The sequence below is a fragment of the Stegostoma tigrinum genome, chromosome 12, assembly GCF_030684315.1.
Source record: "Stegostoma tigrinum isolate sSteTig4 chromosome 12, sSteTig4.hap1, whole genome shotgun sequence".
Classification (NCBI taxonomy): Eukaryota; Metazoa; Chordata; class Chondrichthyes; order Orectolobiformes; family Stegostomatidae; genus Stegostoma; species Stegostoma tigrinum.
The window spans coordinates 61,161,267-61,187,034 of NC_081365.1; the positions used below are offsets into that span (position 1 = coordinate 61,161,267).

The following is a 25,768-nucleotide window of genomic DNA, read 5'->3' on the forward strand; positions in this document are numbered from 1 at the left end:
ATGATTCTCGACAGGAGTGAGAGAGACAGGGTAGTTGTCATGGGGGACTTCAACTTTCCAAATATTGACTGGGAACACTATAGTTCGAGTACTATAGGTGGGTCAGTTTTTGTCCAGTGTGTGCAGGAGGACTTCCTGACACAGTACGTAGATAGGCCAACAAGGGGTGAAGCTACATTAGATTTGGTACTGGGTGATGAGCCTGGCCAGGTGTTAGATCTGGAAGTAGGTGAGCACTTTGGTGATAGTGATCACAATTCTGTTGTGTTTACTTTAGTGATGGAAAGGGATAGGTGTATACCACTGGGCAAGAATTATAGCTGGGGGAAAGGCAATTACGATGAGATTAGGCAAGATTTAGGGAGCACAGGATGGGGAAGCAAACTGCAGGGGATGGGCACATTAGAAATGTGGAGCTTATTCAAGGAAAAGCTCCTGTGTGTCCTAGATAAGTATGTACCTGTCAGGCAGGGAGGAAGCTGTAGAGTGCGGGAGCCGTGGTTTACGAAGGAGGTGGAATCTCTGGTCAAGAGGAAGAAGGCGGCTTACGTTAGGATGAGATGTGAAGGCTCAGTTAGGGTACTTGAGGGCTACGAGGTAGCCTGGAAAGACCTAAAGAGAGAGCTCAGAAGAGCCAGGAGGAGACATGAGAAGTTGTTGGCAGATAGGATCAGGGTAAACCCTAAGGCTTTCTATAGGTATTTAAGGAATAAAAGAACGACGAAAGTAGAATTAGGCCCAATCAAGGATAGTAGTGGTAAGTTGTGTGTGGAGTCAGATGAGATAGGGAAAGCGCTAAATGAATATTTTTCAACAGTATTCACTCTAGAAAACGACAATGTTGTCGAGGAGAATACTGAGATACAGGCTACTAGACTAGGTGGGATTGAGGTTCACACGGAAGAGGTATTAGAAATCCTTCAGAGGGTGAAGATAGATAAGCCCCCTGGGCCGGATGGGATTTATCCTCGGATCCTCTGGGAAGCCAGGGAGGAGATTGCCGAGCCTTTGGCATCGATCTTTAACTCGTCATTGTCTACAGGAATAGTGCCAGATGACTGGAGGATAGCAAATGTGGTTCCCCTGTTCAAGAAGGGGAGTAGAGACAACTCTGGTAATTAGAGACCAGTGAGCCTTACCTCAGTTGTTGGTAAAGTGTTGGAAAAGGTTAAGGGATAGGATTTATAATCATCTAGAAAAGAATAAATTGATTAGGGATGGTCGGCACAGTTTTGTGAAGGGAAGGTTGTGCCTCACAAAACTTATTGAGTTCTTTGAGAAGGTGACCAAACAGGTAGATGAGAGTAAACCGGTTGATGTGGTGTATATGGATTTCAGCAAGGTGTTCGATAAGGTTCCCCACAATAGGCTATTGTACAACATGCGGAGGAATGGAATTGTGGGAGATATAGCAGTTTGGATCGGAAATTGGCTTGCTGAAAGAAGACAGAGGGTGGTAGTTGATGGGAAATGTTCATCCTGGAGAGCAGTTACTAGTGGTGTACCGCAAGGATCGGTGTTGGGTCCACTGCTGTTTGTCATTTTTATAAATGACCTGGATGAGGGCGTAGAAGGATGGGTTAGTAAGTTTGCAGGCAACACTAAGGTCGGTGGAGTTGTGGATAGTGACAAAGGATGCTGTAGGTTGCAGAGAGACATAGATAAGCTGCAGAGCTGGGCTGAGAGGTGGAAAATGGAGTTTAATGCAGACAAGTGTGAGGTGATGCACTTTGGTAGGAGTAACCGGAAGGCAAAGTACAGGGCTAATGGTAAGATTCTTGGCAGTGTAGATGAGCAGAGAGATCGCGGTGTCCATGTACACAGATCCTTGAACGTTGCCACCCAGGTTGACAGGGCTGTTAAGAAGGCATACAGTGTTTTAGCTTCTTTTAATAGAGGGATCGAGTTCCGGAACCAAGAGGTTATGGTGAAGCTGTACAAAACTCTGGTGCAGCCGCACTTGGAGTATTGCGTACAGTTCTGGTCACCGCATTATAAGAAGGATGTGGAAGCTTTGGAAAGGGTGCAGAGGAGATTTACTAGGATGTTGCCTGGTATGGAGGGAAGGTCTTACGAGGAAAGGCTGAAGGACTTGAGGCTGTTTTCATTAGAGAGAAGAAGGTTGAGAGGTGACTTAATTGAGACACATAAAATAATCAGAGGGTTAGATAGGGTGGATAGGGAGAGCCTTTTTCCTAGGATGGTGACAGCGAGCACGAGGGGGCATAGCTTTAAATTGAGGGGTGAAAGATATAGGACAGATGTCAGAGGTAGTTTCTTTACTCAGAGAGTAGTAAGGGAATGGAACGCTTTGCCTGCAACGGTAGTAGATTCGCCAACATTTAAGTCGTCATTGGATAAGCATATGGACGTACATGGAATAGTGTAGGTTAGATGGGCTTGAGATCGGTATGACAGGTCGGCACAACATCGAGGGCCCAAGGGCCTGTACTGTGCTGTAATGTTGTATATGTACTCTATGTTCTATAATTCACTAAAGAATTGTTCTCGCTTCCAGACTGTTTCCTTTACTCCATCACCATCCTTGACTCCCACTGATCCTATAAGAAATAGTTTTTCTGTCTTGTGTGATGTCTGCTGCCTCTTGCATAAAACTTTAACTACACTCTGGGATATTTTCATCATGTAACCGACCAAAAGAATTTGTTCCTCAATGGATGCATAATTCTGAGCACAAATGATTGGACCATGAAAGAGAAATCAGGAAAATTTGATTAGAAGTTCAGGTGAAGTAAGATTTATGTGGCATGCTAAAGTTGTTGATAAAATTACAAAGAAGAGAGAAACCTAAAAGGAAAATAGTAAAAAAATTATAAATATTGACAGAAATTCAGGTAAGCTCTACAGAAATTGTACCAAGTATAGAGAATGCCAGGCTCAGGTTGTAAGGGTATTAAGGGTCAAATTGTCAAATACAGTTACAAATATAAACTTCACCATTAACAACTCAGGTTTCTAAATTAAAATGGTAGAAACAAAATGTAAATTTTTTTACAGATTTTAGCAAAGACTGCAACTAATTCAAATTATACAAAAACAAACCTCTGAAATGCACAGGAAAGACATACACAGCTTCTTCTTTGGGCATCAGTATTTCAATGGGAATACTTTTCAATACTGCACAACTCCCTCTCACCCAAATCCATTAAAGATCTACACTCCCATCCAGTTGATTAGTGTAATGCCTTGGCTTATGTACATCTCCGAACATGCTCCAATATGAAGTCAGGAAAGTAAAGGCTGCAGACTTGTAGGCCGTCCAGCTTACAAGGCATCCTTGGATATTCATCTTCTTTCCATTTATTTTCTTCTGGATCAAAGGTGAGTATGGAGTCACTGTACTGACCATTGTAACAAAGGCCACCAAGGACTATTATCTGCTTTTCAACAACTGCCACCCCGTGTCCACTTCTACCAATGGGCATTGATGCTAGGATAGTCCATTGATCAGTATCAGGATTATAAACTTCTGTAGACGGACAGCCTTGAGACTCAAAAGATGCCCTTAAAATTACACACACACCACCAAATACATAGAGTTTCCCATTGTGCGCAATCATTTTATGAAAGCAGCGTGCATAATTCATTTTGGCTTTGTTCTCCCAACATGTTGTAACAACTTGCGTTCTCCTTGTCCGCTGTTCTACAGTCCCTTCTTTGCTGGGATCAAATACACATACCTGTTTGGAGGTTGAAGAGGACATTATACCTCCAGTTATGTACAGCTTATTGTTGAGAACTGTTCCTTCATGTCCATATTTATTAACCGGATATGGATCAATAAATTCCCATTTGTTTTGTGTAATGTCATAACGTTCTGTAGAGTAAAATGTTTCATCTCTCGTTCTCCCTGCCACAGCATAGATATATTTTCCAATGATACCAACAGCAAACTCAGATCGGGGAACAGACATATCAGACATTCTCAACCATGAATTTTGTCGAGGATCATACCTGAAAACTTTCGAAGAGGCATGAAATTCACCATCAGGGCCCAACTCTTCCCCTCCTAACAGAAACACAAAGTTGTTTACTACTGCAAGGCAATCAGGTCGCAATGGTACTTGTGGACCTTCCAACTCCCACCAAACTCTTGGCCTGTGCAGCAGAAGAATCTTGCTATTCACCATGCTGTGTCCAATCATTCCTCGGAAAACTGCAGTCTGTGCCTTGCCAGAGCGAATGCGGTTGGATCTCATCTCCAGAAGAGGCTGTTGATTAATATTCTGAAAATAACTTAAAGCCTGCTCAACCTCAAAACGCAGCTGTCGTGAATAGCGATAGAATTCAGATGGTTTCACCTGAGAAAAAAAAACGAGAATATATAATAAAATGGTGGCAATTAAACAATAAGAATATCACTGCTCCAGTCTTCAGTTCAGTTCTGGTTATCAACCCAAATATAGTTAGTACTTACTATATGAAGTCCTTTGTCCAATAAAATGATCAATTGCAGCAATTAATACAAAAGCACCAAGACTTCATTGTTTTGCAATTTTAGAAATAGACCACAACAGGCACATTAGCATTAAAATTCAAATTGCGTGTTCACACTAGTTAGCAGTCACGATGAAGTGTAAACTACAAGCACAACAGGAAAGTTGTCACTTAATTACACTACACATACTTTACTGCATATAAGATAACACGGTGTGAAGCTGGATGAATACAGCAGGCCAAGCAGCATCAGAGGAGTAAGAAAGTTGACGTTTTGGGTCGAGAGAAGGGTCTCGACCCGAAACATCAACTTTCCTGCTCGGCCTGCTGTGTTCATCCAGCTTCACACCGTGTTATCTCAGATTCTCCAGCATCGGCAGTTCCAACTACCTCTGTAATATACTTTACTGCAGACTGTTTAGAGGAATGACATTCTGTTATAGAAAGCAGGAACTTTTTGTTGCTCTTTTTAAATACTTTACAAATTAATGACTGAAGTTTAGTACTGAATTCATATTGAACTATTTAAAATGGGAAAATTATGTACAGCTGGATCAAAATCTTTTCGACAAACTAAACATAAGCAAAAATAATATTTCACATTTTTTTAAACTTTCCAGCCATGCTTTGCTCCTAATGGTTTAGCTGTCAAGTCACTATGGTAGAGGAAAGCCAGAATGCAAAATTCATTAAAAACTAAATCAAATGTCTGAACACCTCCTAATTACCCTACAAATTTAATACTGAAAGGAAAGGAAATACATTTAAGTGGTCTCATTATATATGAGCATACGGTACATAATTAATTTGAAGACATACTCATTAACTGAATGTATAGCAATCATTTCTACCACATGGATTCAACCAAGAGTGGATGACAACATCCTTTAGGTAATTTAAACTGACATGAGATCCAGCATTTTATAACTCACAGACTGTAGGCTTACATTGTTTCTCAATGGGAGATTTTATATAAAGCATCTTCTAAAAGACTGCAATAATCTGGAGGGGGGAGGCGGCAAAGAGGAAGGTTGTAGTACCGCATCAAAAAAAAAGGCCTAGACTAACTTTTCATACTTAACATAAACATGATTAGCAAGTTTTTCCTTTTGTTCTTGCACACAAAACACACTTCAGTCACATATAGCAGTCAACACATCCACCCTTCACTTTCATTAATAATAAAACAGCCCGTGACTCCATTTATGATATTTATAATCATTAAGGTAAAAAAAGGAAAAAATACTGTTAAAATTCAATTAATGACAGTGCATTTCTTCCAAGAGAAATAATTACAATTACAGAAAACTTTCTGCAGTCATTATCCAATTCCTGAATAAATGAAGAGTGGAATTTGGCAAAGTAACACACACAACACACTGTGGAAGATAATATTTAAAACACGTAAGGAATGTGATAAGTGTATAATCAGACATAAGATTCATTCTGAGCAGAAAAGGTATTGCTTCATGTTTGCATATCTCCCTTTTTTTATATAACAGCAGGTTTTTGCATCGGGGAATGGTTTATATGGAAGGACAGGCATCCTACACCTCACCCAAGTGGATAGACTTCACAATAAGCTGAAATTGCAAACACTGGCAAATTATTTGTAAGTAGTAATAGCATACTGAAGATAATATTTGTCCTCACCTTACTTCAGCAAAGGGAAGTTAATATTGAGTAAAAGCTTAAAGTCTAGTTGATTTTTCCTTTTTCATGACTGGGAAAATCACCGATCAGATAGGAAAGTGGAGACACTCCTGGTCTACTGATATTACTCCCATGTCATGTGGTATATTCACAAACTAAGTTCTCTTTTTAAAATGATAGTCATTTAGCAGCACCCTACATTTTATTCCCCTGATTTTCTCCATTTGAATAAAAAATGTTAATACAGCTGGCTCTCTTCCTCTTAACAAGTTAAAAGAAAAAGCAGGTATCTTAGAACTTTCAATGAACAGTCCAATGAAGAGTATTGCAGCACAACACCTGCATAGCAACTCCCTGAGAGATGGGCCACATATTTGCAGCATATTAACATCTCAAAAGATGAGGCTGACTGCTTTCAAGAAAATAAATAAAATCATTAAATTCACAAATAGTTGCAGATATGGAATATAAAAGTCACCAAAAAGAGCTGTGTAAAAAACTTGCGCTCATAAATACATTTGCATTCATCCATTAAAGATAGTTTTTCTCAGTTCTGAGCACTTCTTATGTCTAGCTTTAGATGTGCACTTTACTGTTCAAAAATTGCAGTAAATCCAAAATGTGCACGTGGTGAAAACAAAGCTTTAAAAAGACAACTCATGGATCAATGGAAATAATTTTTTTGGAGGAGCAACAGTAATAGGACAGAACGCCCTAAATCATAAGTTGCTACTTATGGTTTCCATCAGGCTTAAACTTGATCAGGTTATACAAATTGCATTACAATATAAGCATTCAAAATGGAAGAAGTTGGTAAGGAGATAAAGCAGCCATCTAAATCTGGAATGATACAGCACCAAAGGATAGTTCCATATTAGCATGAATAGATAGGATTCTGTTGAATAATGCCATGAAGTCAGTATTGCTCATTTTTGTTGTACATTATTTATTTACCTGTGAACATATGATAGTACAATTAATATAGAAAATGGGATTGATAAAGTGTGAAAACTCTGGATTAATATGGCTAGCTTCAAGCTTCAGTTGTTTCATCCTAGTTAACTTTAGTACACAAAATTATATCATTTTCTGTACAGAAAACAAAAAATTTATAAGCATTTTTGCACAACCAAAGTTAACATATACCATCTAGTAATATCTGTCTTGTCAAAGTAAAACTGACAAGATTTATAACAAGTTCAAATATAATTTGCTGTGATGTTGCTTCAAATTAACTGGTCAGTCTCATGTGGAGATACTACTTCGTGTTTTGCTCTGGTTGATCCAAATGGTTAATTTAGGAGGTAGGAAGGTGATAAAAAATTTAAAACAGCAAAAAGATCCCCCATAATTATTTTAGGAAAATTCCAACTTAATTTAAGATTTTTAAATTATGGCATCATGTATTTCTTCCTGTGTTATGGCTCATCTTATACTGTCTGTGCAAATCAGCACATTGCGCTCCAATCATTCTAAAAACCTGGGTCTTAGTTACACTTGTTATGTACAAATAAACACACAAAGACTTACAGGCTAGTCTGGTATCGCCAGTACAAATGCTCTCCACACTTTGATGTGTGCTGGGAGTATCAGTCCACGCCACACGACTGGTGTGTTACTGCAAAAGGTGAGCTGTATTAGAGTAAAAGTGTGTGTCCTGTCCCTTCCCTTCCCTCCCACCGCCAAACAAATAAAACACCAAACAAAAACAATAAACACATCTATTTTGCTCAAGAAAGTTTCTGTAATTAAATCATCACAAACGCATACATTTTCACATACAAGATGAATAGCAGTTACAGAGACTAACACTAGTATATTAACTCTGCTTCCCTCATTCCCACCTCACCAATTACAACTTGGAAAAACAGTATCTGAAACAATACCTTCTCCTGATAAATACAGTGGAATCAACTTAAGCACAATTTGCTCCAGGCGGAGAAAACCTAGGAGTTGATCCAATTGTTCACCAATGGTCTTGGCTAGAGTGAAGCAGAATGCATCAGCAGCTGGGTTGATGGGGTAAAACAACTGCAGCTCCTTATTAAACAGCACAACTGAACATATAAAGAATAAAGTGCTGAGTAAATCTCTGGATTAACAAGTTGTTTCGTTAGTTTCTGAAAGTCACCATGGCTGATCTGGCTGGTAGAATAGAAGGTAGAAGTTACTAGAGAAAAAAAAAGTGGACGTGTTTGTGGCTTATGAAAAGCCTTGAAATTGGATCTTCACAAAACTGATCATCAGCTGTATGTGGTACAGAGCACAAAATACTGAAGATGATGTGTGGGTAAACAGAAGAAGAATGAAGCCTCAAGTTTCCACTTGTCTACATCCCGGATTACAACCGTGCTGCTGATAATTGAAAGAAAAGGAAGAAAAAGCTGAGCATTCCTCTGGTCTCATTACAGGCAACTCAGTCACAACTCTTATACCTGTCCACTTGGTTGCAAGAGCTGCATTGCCTGAGAAAGAAGTATTATTCATCTTAAGTGCATTCCACTGTATTTTCTGGCTACAAGATTTATCACATTTACAGAAATTATAACCAACTGCATTGCAATCATTCTACACAAACACAGAAGAGACAGAACAGGACATTTCTCACTAAAAATGGAACTGTACTAAATTAAATGTGCACATTTAATTACATGCAAGTACAGAAGGGTAAATAGTTCACCTTCAAAGGAATGAACCCTATCTATCTTAATTTGTTTCTTTTGAATTGATGGTGATTATGGCATATAACAACTTCTGCACAGTTGCTGGGTGCTTTCAGATCCAAACAAAATAACTCCACAATCCTCTACTGCAACATGTAGGGACAAAACTTCTTCTAATTGCAATCAACTAGTTATCTACTGGGTCTGGGTTTGAACTAGATTTTGGATATAAGCACACTTTGGACCCCTTGCTACAGGTACACGGGAAAAAGGAAGACAGGAAAACCAGCAAACTGCAGAAAAATAAAGCAAAGCCAGTAAGTGATTGCTGGAAGAAAAGTTAGACAAATAATTTAAGCTGACTTCACTAAAACTGTATATAATGCTAGTCACCAAGTTGGGATAACTAACCAAAGCTCGATGGATAGGCCAGTTACAGGATATTTTGTGAACGTCAACATTTGAACTGAGCCTTTGGCTTGTAACTGATCACAATGGGTCTTTCTGTCCCATTCTATTTTATATTACACACTATATTCTATATTACACACTAATTCCTAGTACAGGTGGATCCGGTATCACTCTGGTTCACTCAGTTCCAGATGAAGTAGAATGCACAGGCTATCAAAAGATTTGCTGCTGCTCAAGAATCCAAGACAAATGTGCTGCCATTCCCAATTGAAACTGTATCAAAGATGGAAGCTTGAAAATAAACATTTAGTAGAACTTAAGAGGTTTAAGTGTAGAGGCTTATTATGCATTAGAGCAATATTTAAACAGGTTATCTTGCTCCCCAAATATAATAACGAAGAATCAATTCTATGGCATGCCAGACCAAAGCAACTTTATCTATCATTTTTGCATTTCTCCGAAAACTTTCACATCAAAGTACCAAATGTCGCACAAAAATATAATTGCAACCTTATCTTTCCGTAATGTTGTAAATTACCCTGACACAAATATTCTGCTTTGTGCTGCCACTGATTAGGCAACAGTTAGAAACTGAAAGAAAAAGCAAAGAAACCAAGAGTAGTTGCTAAAGATAGCAGATGGCAAGCTACAGCAAAAGTAATTGTACCCTCAAATGATACTTTCCCCACAGCACACAATGGTCTAACTATATCGATTCTTGGTTACTGCTTTCAAACATACTAACCTTTTCCAAAACGTTTGTAGTATTCATCAGACAAAACCTGACATTCTGAACAATGGCATCTGTGTGCCTCCAACGGCTTCTGTCATGTCGCAGCCAGGCCTGCGCAGCCTCAAAAAGCTCAATTTCTGGAAATCGGCTTAATTGGTCATTTTCCAAACATGACAAAAGCTTTTCAACACTCAAGTAGGATAGAAAGTCAGCCCGGGACATGAGTGGCACGAAATTCTCAAGGAGAAACTTGTCCAGCTGTTCTTGGATACCATCTATATTAACACTGAAATCATCCAAGAGTCGCATGATTTCTGCACAGTTATCCAAGCAGATTTTTGACAATAGGAAAGAACAGCAGAATTTCACCACTTCAGTCAACTGGACATACATGGCTGCCTGCAGGATCTCATGGACAGTGCTCATGTTCAGTTCAATGGAGCCATAGTACATAAATTGAAGCACATGACTAAAACCCGTTGGAGTCAGTCCCTTAAGATGAATCTTGTTCTGGTCTCGCTCTCTCATGTCAGCTGTGAACATTATTCGAAAGTAGTCACTCTGTGTAGCCAATAGTGCCTTGTGAGCCTGGAATTGGTGATCCTCAATTACTAGCGTGACATCGAATAACAATCCTTCTTCATAGAGGGTTTTAAACCCTGAAGAAACACAGGAGTCATGAACAGAAGAGTTGTACACATCCACGTTTCCTGCCATTAATACCCTGAAACAGTCAAGAGAGTTAATTTTAATGTGGAACAAGATAAAATTAAACATATTTATCATGAACGAAATTCTATAGGAATACTGGCTACAAGTGGCTCATTAACAATCAATCATGCCCCTCTCCAAACAACATAAATATTGGTTCTCATGTCACTACAACCTCGGCAGCACAATGCAGCTACATTTTAGAAATTACAATCTATCCCAGTTTAATATTAAGATAAAATGTCTTAGTACACAAATATTACTGCAGTTTTCTAAGATAACATTATCAAAGAAAATAAATTAATTATGGCAACATAATTCATATATTTCATGGTCACTTATAATCATTGTATTTGCTCAATTCAATCAAACCACAAGGGTCAAGTGTATTTCACCAGCCTTCAAGATACTTTTCAAACCAAAACTTTGCACAAAATCTTCCAAACCTAGTGAATTCTGGACAGATCCCAGTGTATTGGAAAATAGCTAATCTTAACACCTTTATTAAGGAGACAGACAAAGCAGGAAATGATAGGTCAATAAGCCTAACTTCTATCATAGTAAAATACAGAAAATGTAGAAAATTCTAAAAATTAAGGGGATCAGAACAGAATATATAAATCATACGTGATCAGGCAGCATTTGCATGGTTTTGTGAAAGGGAAACTTGAGTTTTAATTAATTAATTTGTTTGATTTATGGCACTCCTTTGAGGAAATAACAAGCAAGGTAGATAAATAGGAATCTGTGGACATGGCATTCATTTAAAAAAAATTATAAAGCGCAACATCAAAGGTTACTGCAGAAGATAAGAACATATCCTGCATTATCTTTCAGAAACCACACAGTAGAAATAGATGGATATTCTTCAGGTTGGCAAGATGTGGCCAGTAGCATGCCATAGGGGTAACTGCTAGGACCTCCATTTACCATCTGTATCAAAGACTAGGTCGAGGGACTGAATGTATGAAAGCTAAATTTGCCAAGGGCACTAAGGTAGGTAGGAAGACCAAGTGTCAAGAGGAAGTACACAGCATGCAAAAGGATACACAGTAGTTAAGTGAGTAGACAAAAATCTGATAAATGCAGTATAATCTGTGAAATTATGAACTTGTCCATTTCAGCAGGAATAAATTAGCAGCATATTATTTTAGTGGAGAAAGATTTCAGAGCTTGGTGGTAGCAAGGAAGGTGAATGAGCTGGTATGGAAACTATATAAAGTATAGCTGGTGAGAAGGAAAAGAAATAAATGTTGGCAATTATTGCTAGGTGAATGAAAGGCAACTTTTACTTTAGCTGTACGCTTGTATCTGGAGTACTGTGCAGAGTTTTGGTCTCTCTAGATGAAAAAAAGATAGAATGAAGTTACAGGAAGTTCAGAAAAGTTTCACCTGACTCATTTCTGGGATATAGAGTTTAACTTGCAAAGGAAGACTGAACAGATTCAGCCTATATCCACTGGGGTTTGCAAGAATGAGAGGTAACTTTATCGAAAGATAAAGATCCTGAGAGGGTGATATGGTGACATGGGGAGACCAGAGCTAAGAAACTTAGCAAAATTTACCTTTTTAGTGTTTATGGTGCTCACCGTCACTATCAGTTATTTTATTACTGCTCACTGTTGATACAGTACTCCCTACTATTTTCAGTATTTGCTATCAGTATCCAGTATTTGCTTCCAGGTTAAATTCTTCACGAAATAATTATACATAAACAGCCACTGAATTCTGAAATTTAGCCTTGGTTTTACCCAGTTCAACAGGGCACAAAGATTAACACAGTTAGCAAATTATTGCTTTTTGCATTGTAACCCACTTACAGAAGAGAAAGTACAATATAATAAATTCACATCTCATTTTAAAAGTAGAGACGCCTATTACAACATATACTACAAATGAACTAATGCAGACAGAGCTGTGGTTGGGGCGGCACGGCAGGGTGGCTCAATGGTTAGCACTGAAGCCTCACAGCACCAGGGACCCAGGTTCAATTCCAGCCTCGGGCGACTGTCTGTGTGGAGTGTGCACATTCTCCCCGTGTCTGCGTGGGTTTCCTCCAAGTGCTCCGGTTTCCTCCCACAGTCCAAAGATGTGCAGGTTACGTGGATTGGCCATGCTAAATTGCCCGTAGTGTTCAGGGGTATGTGGGTTACATGGGGATAGGTCTGGGTGGGATGCTTCAAAGAGCGGTGTGGATTTGTTGGGCCGAAGGGCCTGTTTCCACACTGTAGGGAATCTACTCTACTCTAATAATCCTGATATTCTAACCCACTCAACATTAAATTAATATTTAACCATATATTTATCAGTGCTAAATTCAAACAGGGCTTTCTTATTTGGTGCTATTTAATGAAGCAGTAATTGCTGTTTTTCCTCGCAGGAATGGGCTTTGTGCACTCCTTGGGATAGGTTTCCATCTTCAACACCTAGGTACTAATATTGAGAATGTTTTCATGCTTTAGTTACACAGCTGACTTTATTTTAATCCAATTAATTCAAAGACATGAGAATTACAAAAATCAAACATGTTCTACGAGTGGATGATTGACTGCGCCAAATTATTGCATAGGTGAAGACAGTAGCTATTTGAATTTTACAGTTGCCAGCCTGGTAATTTAGGACCTGAGAAACCCATAAAGCGAAGGCAATTCATAGCAACCAATGTCAGCATGCAGGTACTTTGAAACAGCTATTCTGGGGAGGCAAGAAGGAGCAAGGTGTTTCTGACAATAAAAACACATTTTCTGCTGTTGTCCGCTACTATTCTCACCCAACACGTGTTCGTCTTTGTTACAAAATGCTGCCATATTCAGAATGAAGCTCCCATTGATCTTTTTACAAATGCCAGGACTGTTCCTGGCTGCTATATTTTAATACTGGTTTTCTTGCTAGCGCTCTCAATCTGGAAGATTGATAGTTGGAATACAGAGTTTGAAAGGATTGTTAAGTTCAAAAATTATGTTAGTACTTTAAATTTAATAGATATTTCACTTTTCTGAAATTTTTTGTACTCTTCTGAAGACAATGAATCTGTTCGGGTATAGATCTATGATCACCGATTACATGCTCGGCTAAACAGTGGGAGGGCTGGGACAGAAAAATTTAGTAGCTCTGAGCCTTGGAAGCCGATTGCATGGCCACCAACACAGCAGCAACGGAAACTGCAAAGTTCAAGAGGTCAGCGCTCCAACAGCACACACATCTCCAATTATTGCATTGCTGAAGAAGATTATATTTAAAGACGGATGATACCTTGCAGGGTTATGGAAAGAAAAATAATAATTTTAGAATAGACATGTTGTCGAAAGTGAAAAATAATGTAGGTCAGAGAGCACAGGGCACAATGTATAACATCAGAACCAGGAGCAGGAGTAGGCCATCCGGCCCCTCGAGCCTGCCCCACCATTTAATAATATCATGGCTGATCTTTTTGAAATTCAGCTCCACTTACCCACCCACTCATCATAACCATTAATTCCTTTACTGTTCAAAAATGTATCTAGCCTTGCCTTAAAAACATTCAACAAGGTAGCTTCAACCGCTTCTCCGGGCAGGGAATTCCACAGATTCACAACCCTTTCGGTGAAGAAGATCCTCCTGACCTCTGTACTACATCTGCTTCCTTTTATTTTGAGGCGATGCCCTCTAGTCCTAGTTTCACCTGCTAGCAGAAACAGCCTCCCTGCCTCCACCTTATCTATTCTCTTCATAATCTTATATGTTTCTATAAGATCTCCCCTCATTCTTCTGAATTCCAATGAGTATAATCCCAGTCTACTCAGTGTCTCCTTATAATCCAACCCTCTCAACTCTGGAATCAACCGAGTGAATCGCCTCTGCACCCCCTCCAGCGTAGCATATCTCTTCTCAAGTAAGGAGACCAAAACTGTACACAGTATTCCAGGTGTGGCCTCACCAGGACCCTATACAGCTGCAGCATAGCCTCCTTGTTTATAAACTCCATCCCTGTAGCAACGGCAGACAAAACTCCATTTGCATTTTTAACTACCTGCTGCACCTGCAATCCTACTTTTAGCAACCCATGCATTCGGACCCCCAAGTCTCTCCGTGCAGCATGATGCAATTTTTTACCATTTAAAACATAGTCCATTTTCCTGTTATTCCTACCAAAATGGATGATCTCACACTTATCAACATCGTACTCCATCTGCCAGACCTTTGCCCACTCACATAGACTATCTATATCCATCTGCAGACTTGCAGTGTCTTCTGTACACTTTGCTCTGCCACTCATCTTAGTGTCAACCGTAAATTTTGATATACACCATCTCCAAATTATCTACGTAAATTGTAAACAATTATGGTCCCACGCTGATCCCTGAGACACAATACTAGCCACTGACTGCCAACCAGAAAAACACCCATTTACCCCAACTCTTTGCTTTCTACTAGTCAACCAATCCTCTATCTATGCCAATACATTTCCTGTAATATTGTGCAACTTTATCTTATGTGCCAGCCTTTGGTGTGGTACCTTGTCAAATGCCTTCTGGGAATCCAGATACACCACATCCACAGGCTCCCCATTGTCCACCATACAAGTAATGTCCTCAAAGAATTCCACCAAATTAGTTAAACATGGCCTACCCTTCATGAACCCATACTGGGTGTTCCCAATGGGACAATTTATATCCAGATGTCTTGCTATTTCTTCCTTAAATGATCGATTCAAGCATTTTCCCTACTACCGAAGTTAAGCTAACTGGTCTATAGTTACCTGTTTTTCGTCTACATCCTTTTTTAAACAGTGGCGTCACATTGGCTGTTTTCCAATCTGCGGGAACCACCCCAGAGACCAGCGAGTTTTGGTAAATAATTATTAGCGCATTTGCTATTTCTCCCATCACCTCTTTTAGTACCCTGGGATGCGTTTCATCAGGGCCAGGAGACTTCTGTCTATATTTAGCCCCATTAGCTTGCCCCGTACTGCATCCTTAGTGATGATGATAGTTTCTAGGTCCTCACCTGCTATAACCTTCTTACCATCCGTTTACAGCATGTTATTTGTATCTTCCACAGTGAAGACCAACACAATAACTGTTTAGTGTCTCGGCTATTTCCTCATTCCTAGTTATTAAATTGTTCCTTTGGAGGATGAGAAGGCCAATGTCTACCTTCGCCACTCTTATATGATTAACATATTTATAGAAACTTTTACTGCCTGTTTTTATATTCAGAGCTAGTTAACTCTCATATCTATCTTACTTTTCTTTATACCTTTTTTGTGGCTTTCTGTTGGCCTTTAAAGATTTCCCAGGCTACTAGTTTCCCACTAGTCTATGCTTCTTTTGTATGTGTTTTTTTTCCAATCTGATAATTTCCTTTATTTCCTTAGACCTCCATGGCTGGCTCTCTCTTTTCTTACAGTTCTTCCTTACCACTGGAATATACTTCCGCTGAGCACTGCGAAAAATCATTTTGAAAGTCCTCCACTGTTCCCCAATTGACCCACCATAAAGTTATTGCTCCCATTCTACCTTGGCAAACTCCTCTGTCACTCCTTCATAGTCTCCTTTGTTTAAGCACAGGCCATAGGTACTGGATTTAACTTTTCACACTCCATCTGTATTTTAAATATGACCATACTGTGATCTCTCCTTCTGAGAGGATCCCTAACTTTAAGATCATTAATTATTCCTGTCTCGTTACACAGGACTGGATTTAGGATAGGTTGCTCCCTCATAGGTTCCATTACATATTGTTCAAGGAAATTATCACGGATGCATTCTATGAACCCCACCTCAAGGCTGCCATGACTGACCTGGTTTGATCAATTGATAAGTAGATTAAGATCCCCCATGATAATTGCTGTACCATTTTTACATGCATTAGCTATTTCCATGTTTATTGCCTGTCCAACCACGATGTCATTATTTGGTGGCCTATAGACCACACCCATCAGTGACATCTTCTCCCTGATATTCTTAATTTCCACCCTAATGGATTCAACATTTTGTTCAGTAGAACCTATACCATCTCTCACTACCACCCTGATATCATAAGGAAGTGGGCTTGATACAAGTTAGGCCAAAAACAACAGAGTTGTTGATGATCTTGGGTTTATAGAAATGTGTTATTATAGTGGAGTCTTGAGTGAAAAGTTTGGAAGCAGATGAACGGAGACAGGGTGGAATCGGGCAATGTTAGAGAGGTGGAAATAGATGGCATTTACTGATGGTACAGGTAGGTAGGTGGAAGGTCAGTTTGCATGGTTCAATGTCAGACAGTCAGAGGGATGGACTTGGTGGCTGGGGAACAGGTTTTGCAGCAGGGATCAAAGAAAATAGCTTTTGTCTTCCCAATATTTAGATGAAAAGAATTTCTGTTATTCAAATACTGGATATCAGATAAATAGTCTTTAAATTACAGCGAAGGGGTCAAAAGAGGCAATGACGTGGTAAAGTTGGTTATGTCATTGTACATGTGGAAACTGACAGTGTATCCTGTGTTAATGGCATGACAAATATTTTTCAAGCTTTCAACTGACTCAGTTAATGAGCATTTATCAGGGGTTTCATTCAAAATCAGCAACTGCATAACTTCCTCACCCAGCCAATTCAGTGATTTCTTTCATAAAACTGTAATCAGGTTCAAAGACAACGCATGCTTTTGGGCAATTATCACTCTCAAGTTTTCTCCCATTTTATGTTGCAATGGAATGTGCAAATTATGATTTAATTTACTGTGTAAGGCAGATGCGGTAATTATTCATAATTGGGAAAAAAATAGGTATTCTTATTTCAGCCGCCTCAGTTCTGTAAATCAGAAAATTGTTACAATGCAGAAAAGCACTACTTGTCAGTATTTCATAAGTGTCAATTTAATTTGGAACTGATGTGAGAAGGAGATGAGAAGCAATAAACAAAATTTGCAACTTAAGAAGGAAGAGTCACATTGTGATCCCCAACCATAACAAGTAGCAAACACTGCCCCATCGGAAACAAAACAATTGCAAATCTATTGCAGGTTTAAATTATTAACCAGTTGTAATCCTAGCTAGGCCATCGCAAACATCAAGTACAGCTTTTAAGTTAGTAGAGTAAGTTGACCTCAACTCCAATTCATTCATTTTCTTGGAAATGCATCTTATTTTTCTTGCTTTTGTTATCTAGGATGCAAGTAATTAGTTTACACATTGATAGCAGAAAGTAAATTTTACTGTCAAAATTGGAATTCAGTTTGGCTGCATTTTCATTTTTTCACAAGTAATCAACACGTAATCTTGCACACCTATAATCCCTGTATTACAACAACTTAAACCTACTTAGCATCTTTAGGAAAGAGAAGTCCCAAAGCACAAGAAAGACAGAGGCAAAGTACTAATTTAGTACCACGCCCTCAGCTTTTGAATTACTTAAGTTACCTGCCAGTCTTTCCTCACTTGCTCTTGATTTCTCATTTATTTTTCACTTCCCCGGTAAACTTTTTATATTGAGCCTGGTTCTTGTCACTTGTTGTATCTGTCACGGACTTTTTCTGCTTCAACTTACTTTCTCTCTTATCATCCAGGAAGCTCTTGCTTGCTCTATCTATCCTTCCTTGTGGGGTCAACATAAACAAGTTTGTGAGAATAACACGCAAAAATCACATCCTTCCACCCTAAATATTCCTTTTCTTAAAATATAACAATATTTATATACCTATTTGCTATTTTGATAGCAGATTAACAAGCAACAAATAGATCTATAGTCAATCTTCCTGTGCAATAAGACCCGATCTTCACCTGATTGCCTTAGGAAGGTATTTATCAGGAATGGAAAATACACTTCAGTTTGTTTTCTTCCCCTACACTGTACTTCAAGTACAGCAGACACCTCAAATTAGGGCAGGGAATGGTGAAACGTAAACACATATACTACCCACATGCTACACAGCAAAGTAAAATTTAATTATTCCATTCAGGTGCGCATTGAAAGCATTTGGTAGTTTATAATTTTTTGACTTTTGATTGTCTCAAACCTTTAAGCATAGGTTACTCAAGAGTATTGAAAAACAGCATATATTTCAAAGCCATGTTTACTGAGGTGTCCAAATGACACAGCCAAGAGGTGAGGAGCATGGAGGCAATATCATTTCTGGGCTAGATTGCTTGTAAGAGAGATCGCATGGTTGGAAAGTGCAGACCGTTCTCATTGAAACAGGCAATATCTGACAGTCGTCTCACCCTGCTGCAAGTGGGCCTTCTGCTGGATGAGCGTGGAGTAACATTGATGGAACCTGTGAAGAAGTCCTCAAACCCAACCGTCTTGCGCTCCTGCCTAAAGGAGGCTTCACACTAGTCTGCACAGAAGAGAGAAATCTAAAATAAGTTTGCAGATACATTCCTACTGGCATTTAAGTGACTAAGCCATGTTTTTATGACAGAGAGAAAGCCTGAAAGGACATATTTACAATTTTCTGGTGGACCAATTTGTTTTTGCCTTTCTTTAAGTTGGTTTCCTACAGCCATATTATATCTTGTCCAAGCAGCTACTTTTCATAGCTTGAGTTGATACTTTATGACAAGTACTTTAACTGCCAAGGGAACTACATCAACTCAATCCTACCTTTAACTGATAGTAAAAACAACAAATTAAGAGTCACTTGCCTATAATTAGGTACAGCACTGCATTTATCAGCAAAAATGGTTATTCAATTTCCCTAGTTAAGAACTTTTAACCCAACACAAACTAGGAATTGAACGAGATCTTAGTGTGAAGAACATTTATCCACAAAACTATCAGAAAGCTCAAACAAACTTACATTTTCTAAGCGAGAGCTAAGATACAATTCACAATAAACTATCAAACACTAGCAGGATAAGAGTTAAAATTGCACGTATTTTAGAAATTATAACTAGTTGATACATTTTAATGCAGGCATGGCCACTCCACAGCATTTGATCAATGCGACCTATGAAGTTCTGTCAATTCGGTTCTCTTTCTGTTTATATTTCATTTCTAGTCACTTGCCCCATTTGAATTTTGTGATGATGCCTGTTAGAACAAAAACTGCATTTAGCACTGTTACAGTTTGGTGGAGAAATCTTAAATCTGCACAATAAGTTTAGTTAGTATGAACAGCTTGTACTGGTAACAGGAATGTTTGTAAGGGGGTGGCAGCATAGTGACAATGTAACTGGTCTCGTAAACAAAAGGCCCAGGTTATTGCTTAAAGACACAAGTTCAAATCCCACCACAGTGACTGGTTGAATTTAAAATCTACTAATAAATTTAGAATAAAAAGTGAGTGTCAGCAATGGTGACGACGAAACTGCTGGATTACCTGGTTCTTGAAAAAATGAAATTTGTCATCCTTATTCAGTCTGGCATTCATGTCATGCCAAAAATAGCAGCCGGTTGAGATTTAACCATGCTCAGAAATGAACTAGTAAAACTACCACTGTATAGTCCATTAATGCAGGGTCTTAGGTATCTATTGTAGATATGTACTAAAGTTTCAATAGAGTCATAGAGCTGTACAGCATGGAAACAGAATCTTTGGTCCAACTCGTCCAAGCCGACCAGATGTTCTAAATAAATCTAGTTCCATTCACCAGCATTTGGCCCATATCCCTCTAAATCTTTCCTATTCAAATACCCATCCAGATGCCTTATAAATGTTGTTATAGTACCAGCCTCCATCACTTCCTCTGGCATCTTATTCCACACATGCACCACCCTCTGTATAAAAAATTCACGACTGCTTTAGATTTTCTTTAAACTGTACCTGAGTTGGCCAGTTAATTGCAAAATACATCTGTGCACAAGAAATGCCAAATCTTGCGCAATCATCATCAGCCAAAAGTGCCAAGTGGATGATCACAGATGTCAGTCTTCAAACAGTTTGATTCACTCCATGTGATATCAAGAAATGGCTGAAGGCACTGCATACTGCAAAGGCTGTAACACAATCAACACACTAGCTGAAACACTGAAGGCACCAGAACTAACTGCACATCTAGCCAAGCTGTTCCTGTACAATTATAACACTGAGAACAGTTCAACAGTGTGGAAAATTATCTACATATGCCCTGTCCACAAAAATCACAACAAGTCCAATCCATTAATCAAAGTGATGGCAGGATGTATCATGCAGCAATGAGTCAACAATGACATGCCTAAGAATACCCGTTTGGGTTCTCCAGAGGTATTTGACTACAGTATTGGTAAGAGATGTACAAAGGAGCTGAATTTAAGTGGTGAAGTAATAGTGATTACCCTCCACAGCAAGGCAGTAGAGGATCAACTGTGACAACAGTTTAGTTTAACCTTGCTGCCAGTATTGTAACATCTCAATAGTAAAGCTACTGCCTTTTAACATTTTCACCAGCAGGTCTTTCTTAGAAATTAATGCAAGAAAACTGGTGACAATGATGGGACAACTAACTTGTGATGCACCAGCTCTATCCACTGATCTGTTGGGGAAAAAGTCATTGCCCTTATTACATATTTCTGATGCACTCCAATAAAAGGAAAGGAAATGAAAAGACTGCACTGAGGCAGGCACAGTCTGCAAGGAAATAAAGAATTAATTTTCGGGAAGATGTTAACTGTGCAGATGAAGCCTGCTATGTGTTCCACCCCAAAAAAACAGTGAACCACGAGTGTGCTACATGGAGGGAAAGGTCTTCAGCCAGGAGTGTAGACAAGCAGCCTTAAAAACCTGTCTCAAATGGGAACAAGGTTAAACCAAACGGTTTCCTGCTCAAAATGGCAGATGACATGATGACATCAGGTGATCAGACTCAAACTGACACTCCACCATACTTCCACAATTAAACAACAATGTCATAAATTCACAGAGATGTACAGCATGGAAACAGACCCTTTGGTCCAACTGGTCCATGCCAACGAGATAACCTAAATTAATCTAGCCCCATTTGTTAGCATTTGGCCTATTTCCCTCTAAACCCCTCTTACTCATATACCCATCCAGATACCTTTTAAATGTTGTAATTGTACCATCCTCTGCCACTTCCTCTGGCAGCTCGTTCCACACATGTACCACCTTCTGCGTGAAAAAGATGCCCCTTAGGTCCCTCTAGTTTTGGACTCCCCAATTCTGGGGAAAGGACCTTGTTTATTTACCCTATCCACATCCCTCATGACTTTATAAAACTCTACAAGGTTATACCTCAGCTTCTGACGCTCCAGGGAAAATATTCCCAGTCGAATCAGCCTCTCCCCTGGAGCTCATACCCTCCAACCCTAGCAACATTCTTGTAAATCTGTACTGAACTCTTTCAAGTGTTACAACATTCTTTCAATGGCAGGGAGACCAGAACTGAACGCAGTATTATGAAAGTGGCTTAACCAATGTCCCATACAGCCACAATATAACCTCCCAACTCCTATACTCAATGCACTGACCAAAATCCTTTGATCTTTTACTTATAATTCTGTGTCTGATACTACCTCTCTCACTAACACCTGAAGGAGGAGTAAGACCCTAAAAGCTTGTGTTCTCAAATGAATCCGTTGGACTATAACTTGGTGCCATGCGATTTCTGACCTTGTCCATGCCAATCCAACACCGGCACCTCCACATCCTGATCAAAAAAGGCAAGCAAACCAAACACCTTCCTCACTATTCTATCTACTTGCGGCTTCGCTTTTAAGGAACTATGAACCTGCACTTTGTGGTCTCTTTGTCCAGCAACACTTCCCAGGACCTTACGATTAAGTGTATAAGTCCTGGCCTGATTTGTCTTTCCAAAATTCAGCACCTCACATTTATCTAAATTAAACTCCATCTGCTACTCCTCGGTCAATTGGCCCATCTGATTTAGATCCTGCTGTATCCTGAAGTGACCAAGGAGACTTCAGAAAATTAAAGTCAATTCACATCAGGAAAACATCCCACCAGTTGCTGTCATGGTGAGTTGATTGTCCGCTGATGCTGGTTGTTTGCGTAACATTCAAATGCATTTACGACTCCTGAGATACTGAAACAGTTTATGCCTGCATGCAACAAAAATGTGGAAAACATTCAGACCTGGACTAGGTGTTATCAGCGACCCAAAACTTAACTAACCAATTACATAAGTATAATAGCAATTGGACCACATATGAAGCTAAGAGTTCATATCACATCAATGCCTGGGTAATATCAAGAATGCGACAGAATACACAGCATATGCCTGAATGAGTGCTACTCCAACAACATAAGAAGCTCTCTGCTTGATTGGCAATCCACTGCTGCCACCCTAAACATTCATCTCCTCTATCCTTGGCACACTGTGGTGGCAGTAGCTACTAGCTATAGTCCCTTGCCAATCACCCACCATTTACAAGAATAGGGACAACAGGTACTTAGAAACATCAGCATCTGCCAGCTTCATTTCAGGTCAGGGACCATCCTGACTTAGAACCATATTCTTGTTTTGTTACAGTCATTAGGTCAAAAACTCAGGGTGTTGCCATGACCCGAATTCTAAGTATACCATATCGGCTTCAGCAATTCAAGATGACAGCTCACCACTAAGCTCTCAAGGAATGGACAACAAATGCCTGCAACCCTTGCATGCCACAAAAGAATAAAAATGCTGCTTTGCATTTTATGCATGTTCAATAGAACTAGCTGCCCAGGGCAAAAAGCATGGAAAATTGGACTTTAAAGACACCAAGTGTGACACACAACAAAATTTACAGGATATTGCAATCTTAAGACTTGCAGTTCTAAATACTTTTCTAAACAATGGGTTCCTCGTCATCTAAAAGGGAAAACAAGCTATGATATACAAAATTTGCAAATATGGTTATTACCATGCCAAGTTGCACCTTTGATCAAAAAAATTAGAAATTACAACTCTGTATCTAATCTAAACCTTTGCTGCATTTCTAAAGAAAAAACAAAATTTTTGAATATATTAAATACATTACTTTTTCTTTGAAAGTCTTGTTATCCCAGTTAATATACTAGCAATTTTAACATAACTTCAACACAGAATCAGCGTTTTTACAGCAAGGAAAGAGGCCCACTATGTCCCCACCAGTCAACAAGCATCCATCTAGTCGAACCCACTTTCCAGCATTTTGGCACATAGCCTTGTATGCTATTGCATTTTGAGTGTTCAACAAAATTATTCTTTTATGTTTCAAAGGCTTCCACCTCTATCACTTCTCAGACAGTGAGTTCCAAATATCTCCAACACTCTGGTTGAATTATTTTTCCTACAAATACTCTCAAAAACACTTGATCTTACCTTAAAACAGTGCGCCCTGGTTATTGACCCCTTGAAGTGGTCAAGTTTCTCCCTATCTACCCTGTCTATGCCCCTCAGAACTTTGTGCACTGCAATCACATTTCCTCCTGAGTCTTATTTCCCTTTGCTCTAAGGGAAATAAAACCCTAGCTCATCTGGTATGCCTTAATTGTTGAACTGTTCCAACCCAGGCAACATCCTGGTGAAGCCCTTCTGCACCCTGTTGTGCAATTGCATCCTCCCCATAATGTGATGACTGGAACTGCAAGTAGTCTTCCAACTGTGGCCAAATTAATACTCTTGTTGTAACCTCTTTACTCTTACAGTCAATGCCTTCACTAACAAAGGCAAGTATTGTCAATGCCTTCTTCATCACTTTATGTACCTGTCCAGTTGCCAAGGATCTATGGGGATGCACATCACGATCTCGCTGATCTTTGTAGTTCCTACGGTTCTATTCCTTACTTTGTTAGTCCTGCCAAAATATATCACCTCACTTTCAGGATTAAATTCATTTGGCTGCTGTTTACCCCATCTAACCAGCTCATCTATATCATCCTGCAGTTTAAGGCTTTCCTCCTTCCCATTTGACACATAATTTTCATGTCATCTGCAAAGTTACTGATCTTACGTTCAACATTCATATCAAGATCATAAATGCACACAACAAACAGCAGGAAACCCAGTTCCAAACCCCACGATTCAACACAGGACACATGCTTCCTTCAATCATCAACCTCTGATTTCTACCACTAAGCTAATTTTGGATCCATTTTGCCAAATTGACCTGGATCCCAATAGGCTCTTTGCTTCTTAACCAGTGTGTCAAGTGAGATCTTGTCAAAAGCCTTAGTGAATCCACGCAGATTATAACAACTGCATTATCCTCACCGACACATCTCGTCATGTGCTCAAAACGTTCAAAAGAGAGTGACTATTTTTGATTAATCCTTGCATCTCCATTTGGAGATTAATTCTACCCCTCAAATGATGCCAATGATTTCCCTACCACGTATGTTAGACTCACTGGCCAGTAGTTTCCTGATTTACCCCGACCACCCTTCTTGAGTTGCGGTCCCATAATTAATGTCAGAGCCCAATGGAATCTCCTCCTTCGCCTGCCACTACAACTTTGGATCTACGTACAAAAACTTTATAAGTAAAAAGACTTGGAAGACCAATCGTAGTAACTTTCACTTGAAGATACGCGAAGCAAACTGAAGTATTTTTTTCTATGAATAAAGTCGAGTTTCTAACGCTAGGATTGTGTTGCATCCTCGGGCTCACGCTCCAGGCGACAGGTGCCTACAGGATAGGCGAAAAGAAGAAGGCAGTCTGGGAAGCTTAAAGTTGCGGCCCGTTGACCTGCCCTGAAGAGCATCAATTCCCAGTCGGTGCCTCACACTCACCAACATCAGTAGCAGCCACTCCGCATTCACAGTCCTTTTGAAAACAGCTCAGCAGGGGGACCCCGGCGCTCTTTCCTCCCTCAGCACTTGGCCGCCAACGGGGTTAGCGCCGTGTTTTCCACGTCTCCTCCCCCCCCCCAACCCACCCCCGAAGCTCGGCGTCAACTCCGACCGACCACCGCCATCTTCTCCTCCACCGGCCAGGGCCACCAACGTCACTTCCGCCAGACCCTTCAAAACTTCGGGGAACAGCTTCCGCGTAAGGGTCGTTCCCCCCTCCCCCCGGGATCTGGGGGCGGGGCTTGGAGTGTACGCCGTGCGCTGTGGGTTTTTGAGTCGGCGGAAGGTGGTGAGAGCGGGAGCTGATGTCGAAAGGGGCTGGCCCTGGTGCTGAGTGACTGGTTAAAGGCCGCCTTATGGGAGTTCAGGGTAATGCGGTGTATCGCGGGTCAAATTCTGACCTGAGCCCGGAAACTAATTCCCCGGGACTGGGGCGGCATGCCGCAGTGTCTGGTTGATCGAG

The 25,768-nt window shown here is 39.8% G+C and overlaps 1 protein-coding gene across 2 annotated transcripts; it reads right to left on the minus strand.

Moving 5' to 3' along the window:
• Positions 1 to 1,978: 1,978 nt before the first annotated feature.
• klhl15 (kelch-like family member 15) lies at positions 1,979 to 25,361 on the minus strand. 2 transcript variants are annotated; one of them, XM_048541504.2, is made up of 4 exons: positions 25,246 to 25,361; positions 18,815 to 18,930; positions 9,931 to 10,642; positions 1,979 to 4,322 (listed from the first exon to the last, which is right to left on the minus strand). In XM_048541504.2, exons 1-4 carry the CDS (start codon positions 25,249 to 25,251, stop codon positions 3,213 to 3,215), a joined length of 1,944 nt encoding a protein of 647 aa, XP_048397461.1. In that variant the 5' UTR covers positions 25,252 to 25,361; the 3' UTR covers positions 1,979 to 3,212. The 2 variants fall into 2 exon arrangements, with proteins under 2 accessions (XP_048397461.1, XP_048397462.1); XM_048541505.2 differs by lacking the exon at positions 18,815 to 18,930.
• Between the last annotated feature and the right edge of the window lie 407 nt (positions 25,362 to 25,768).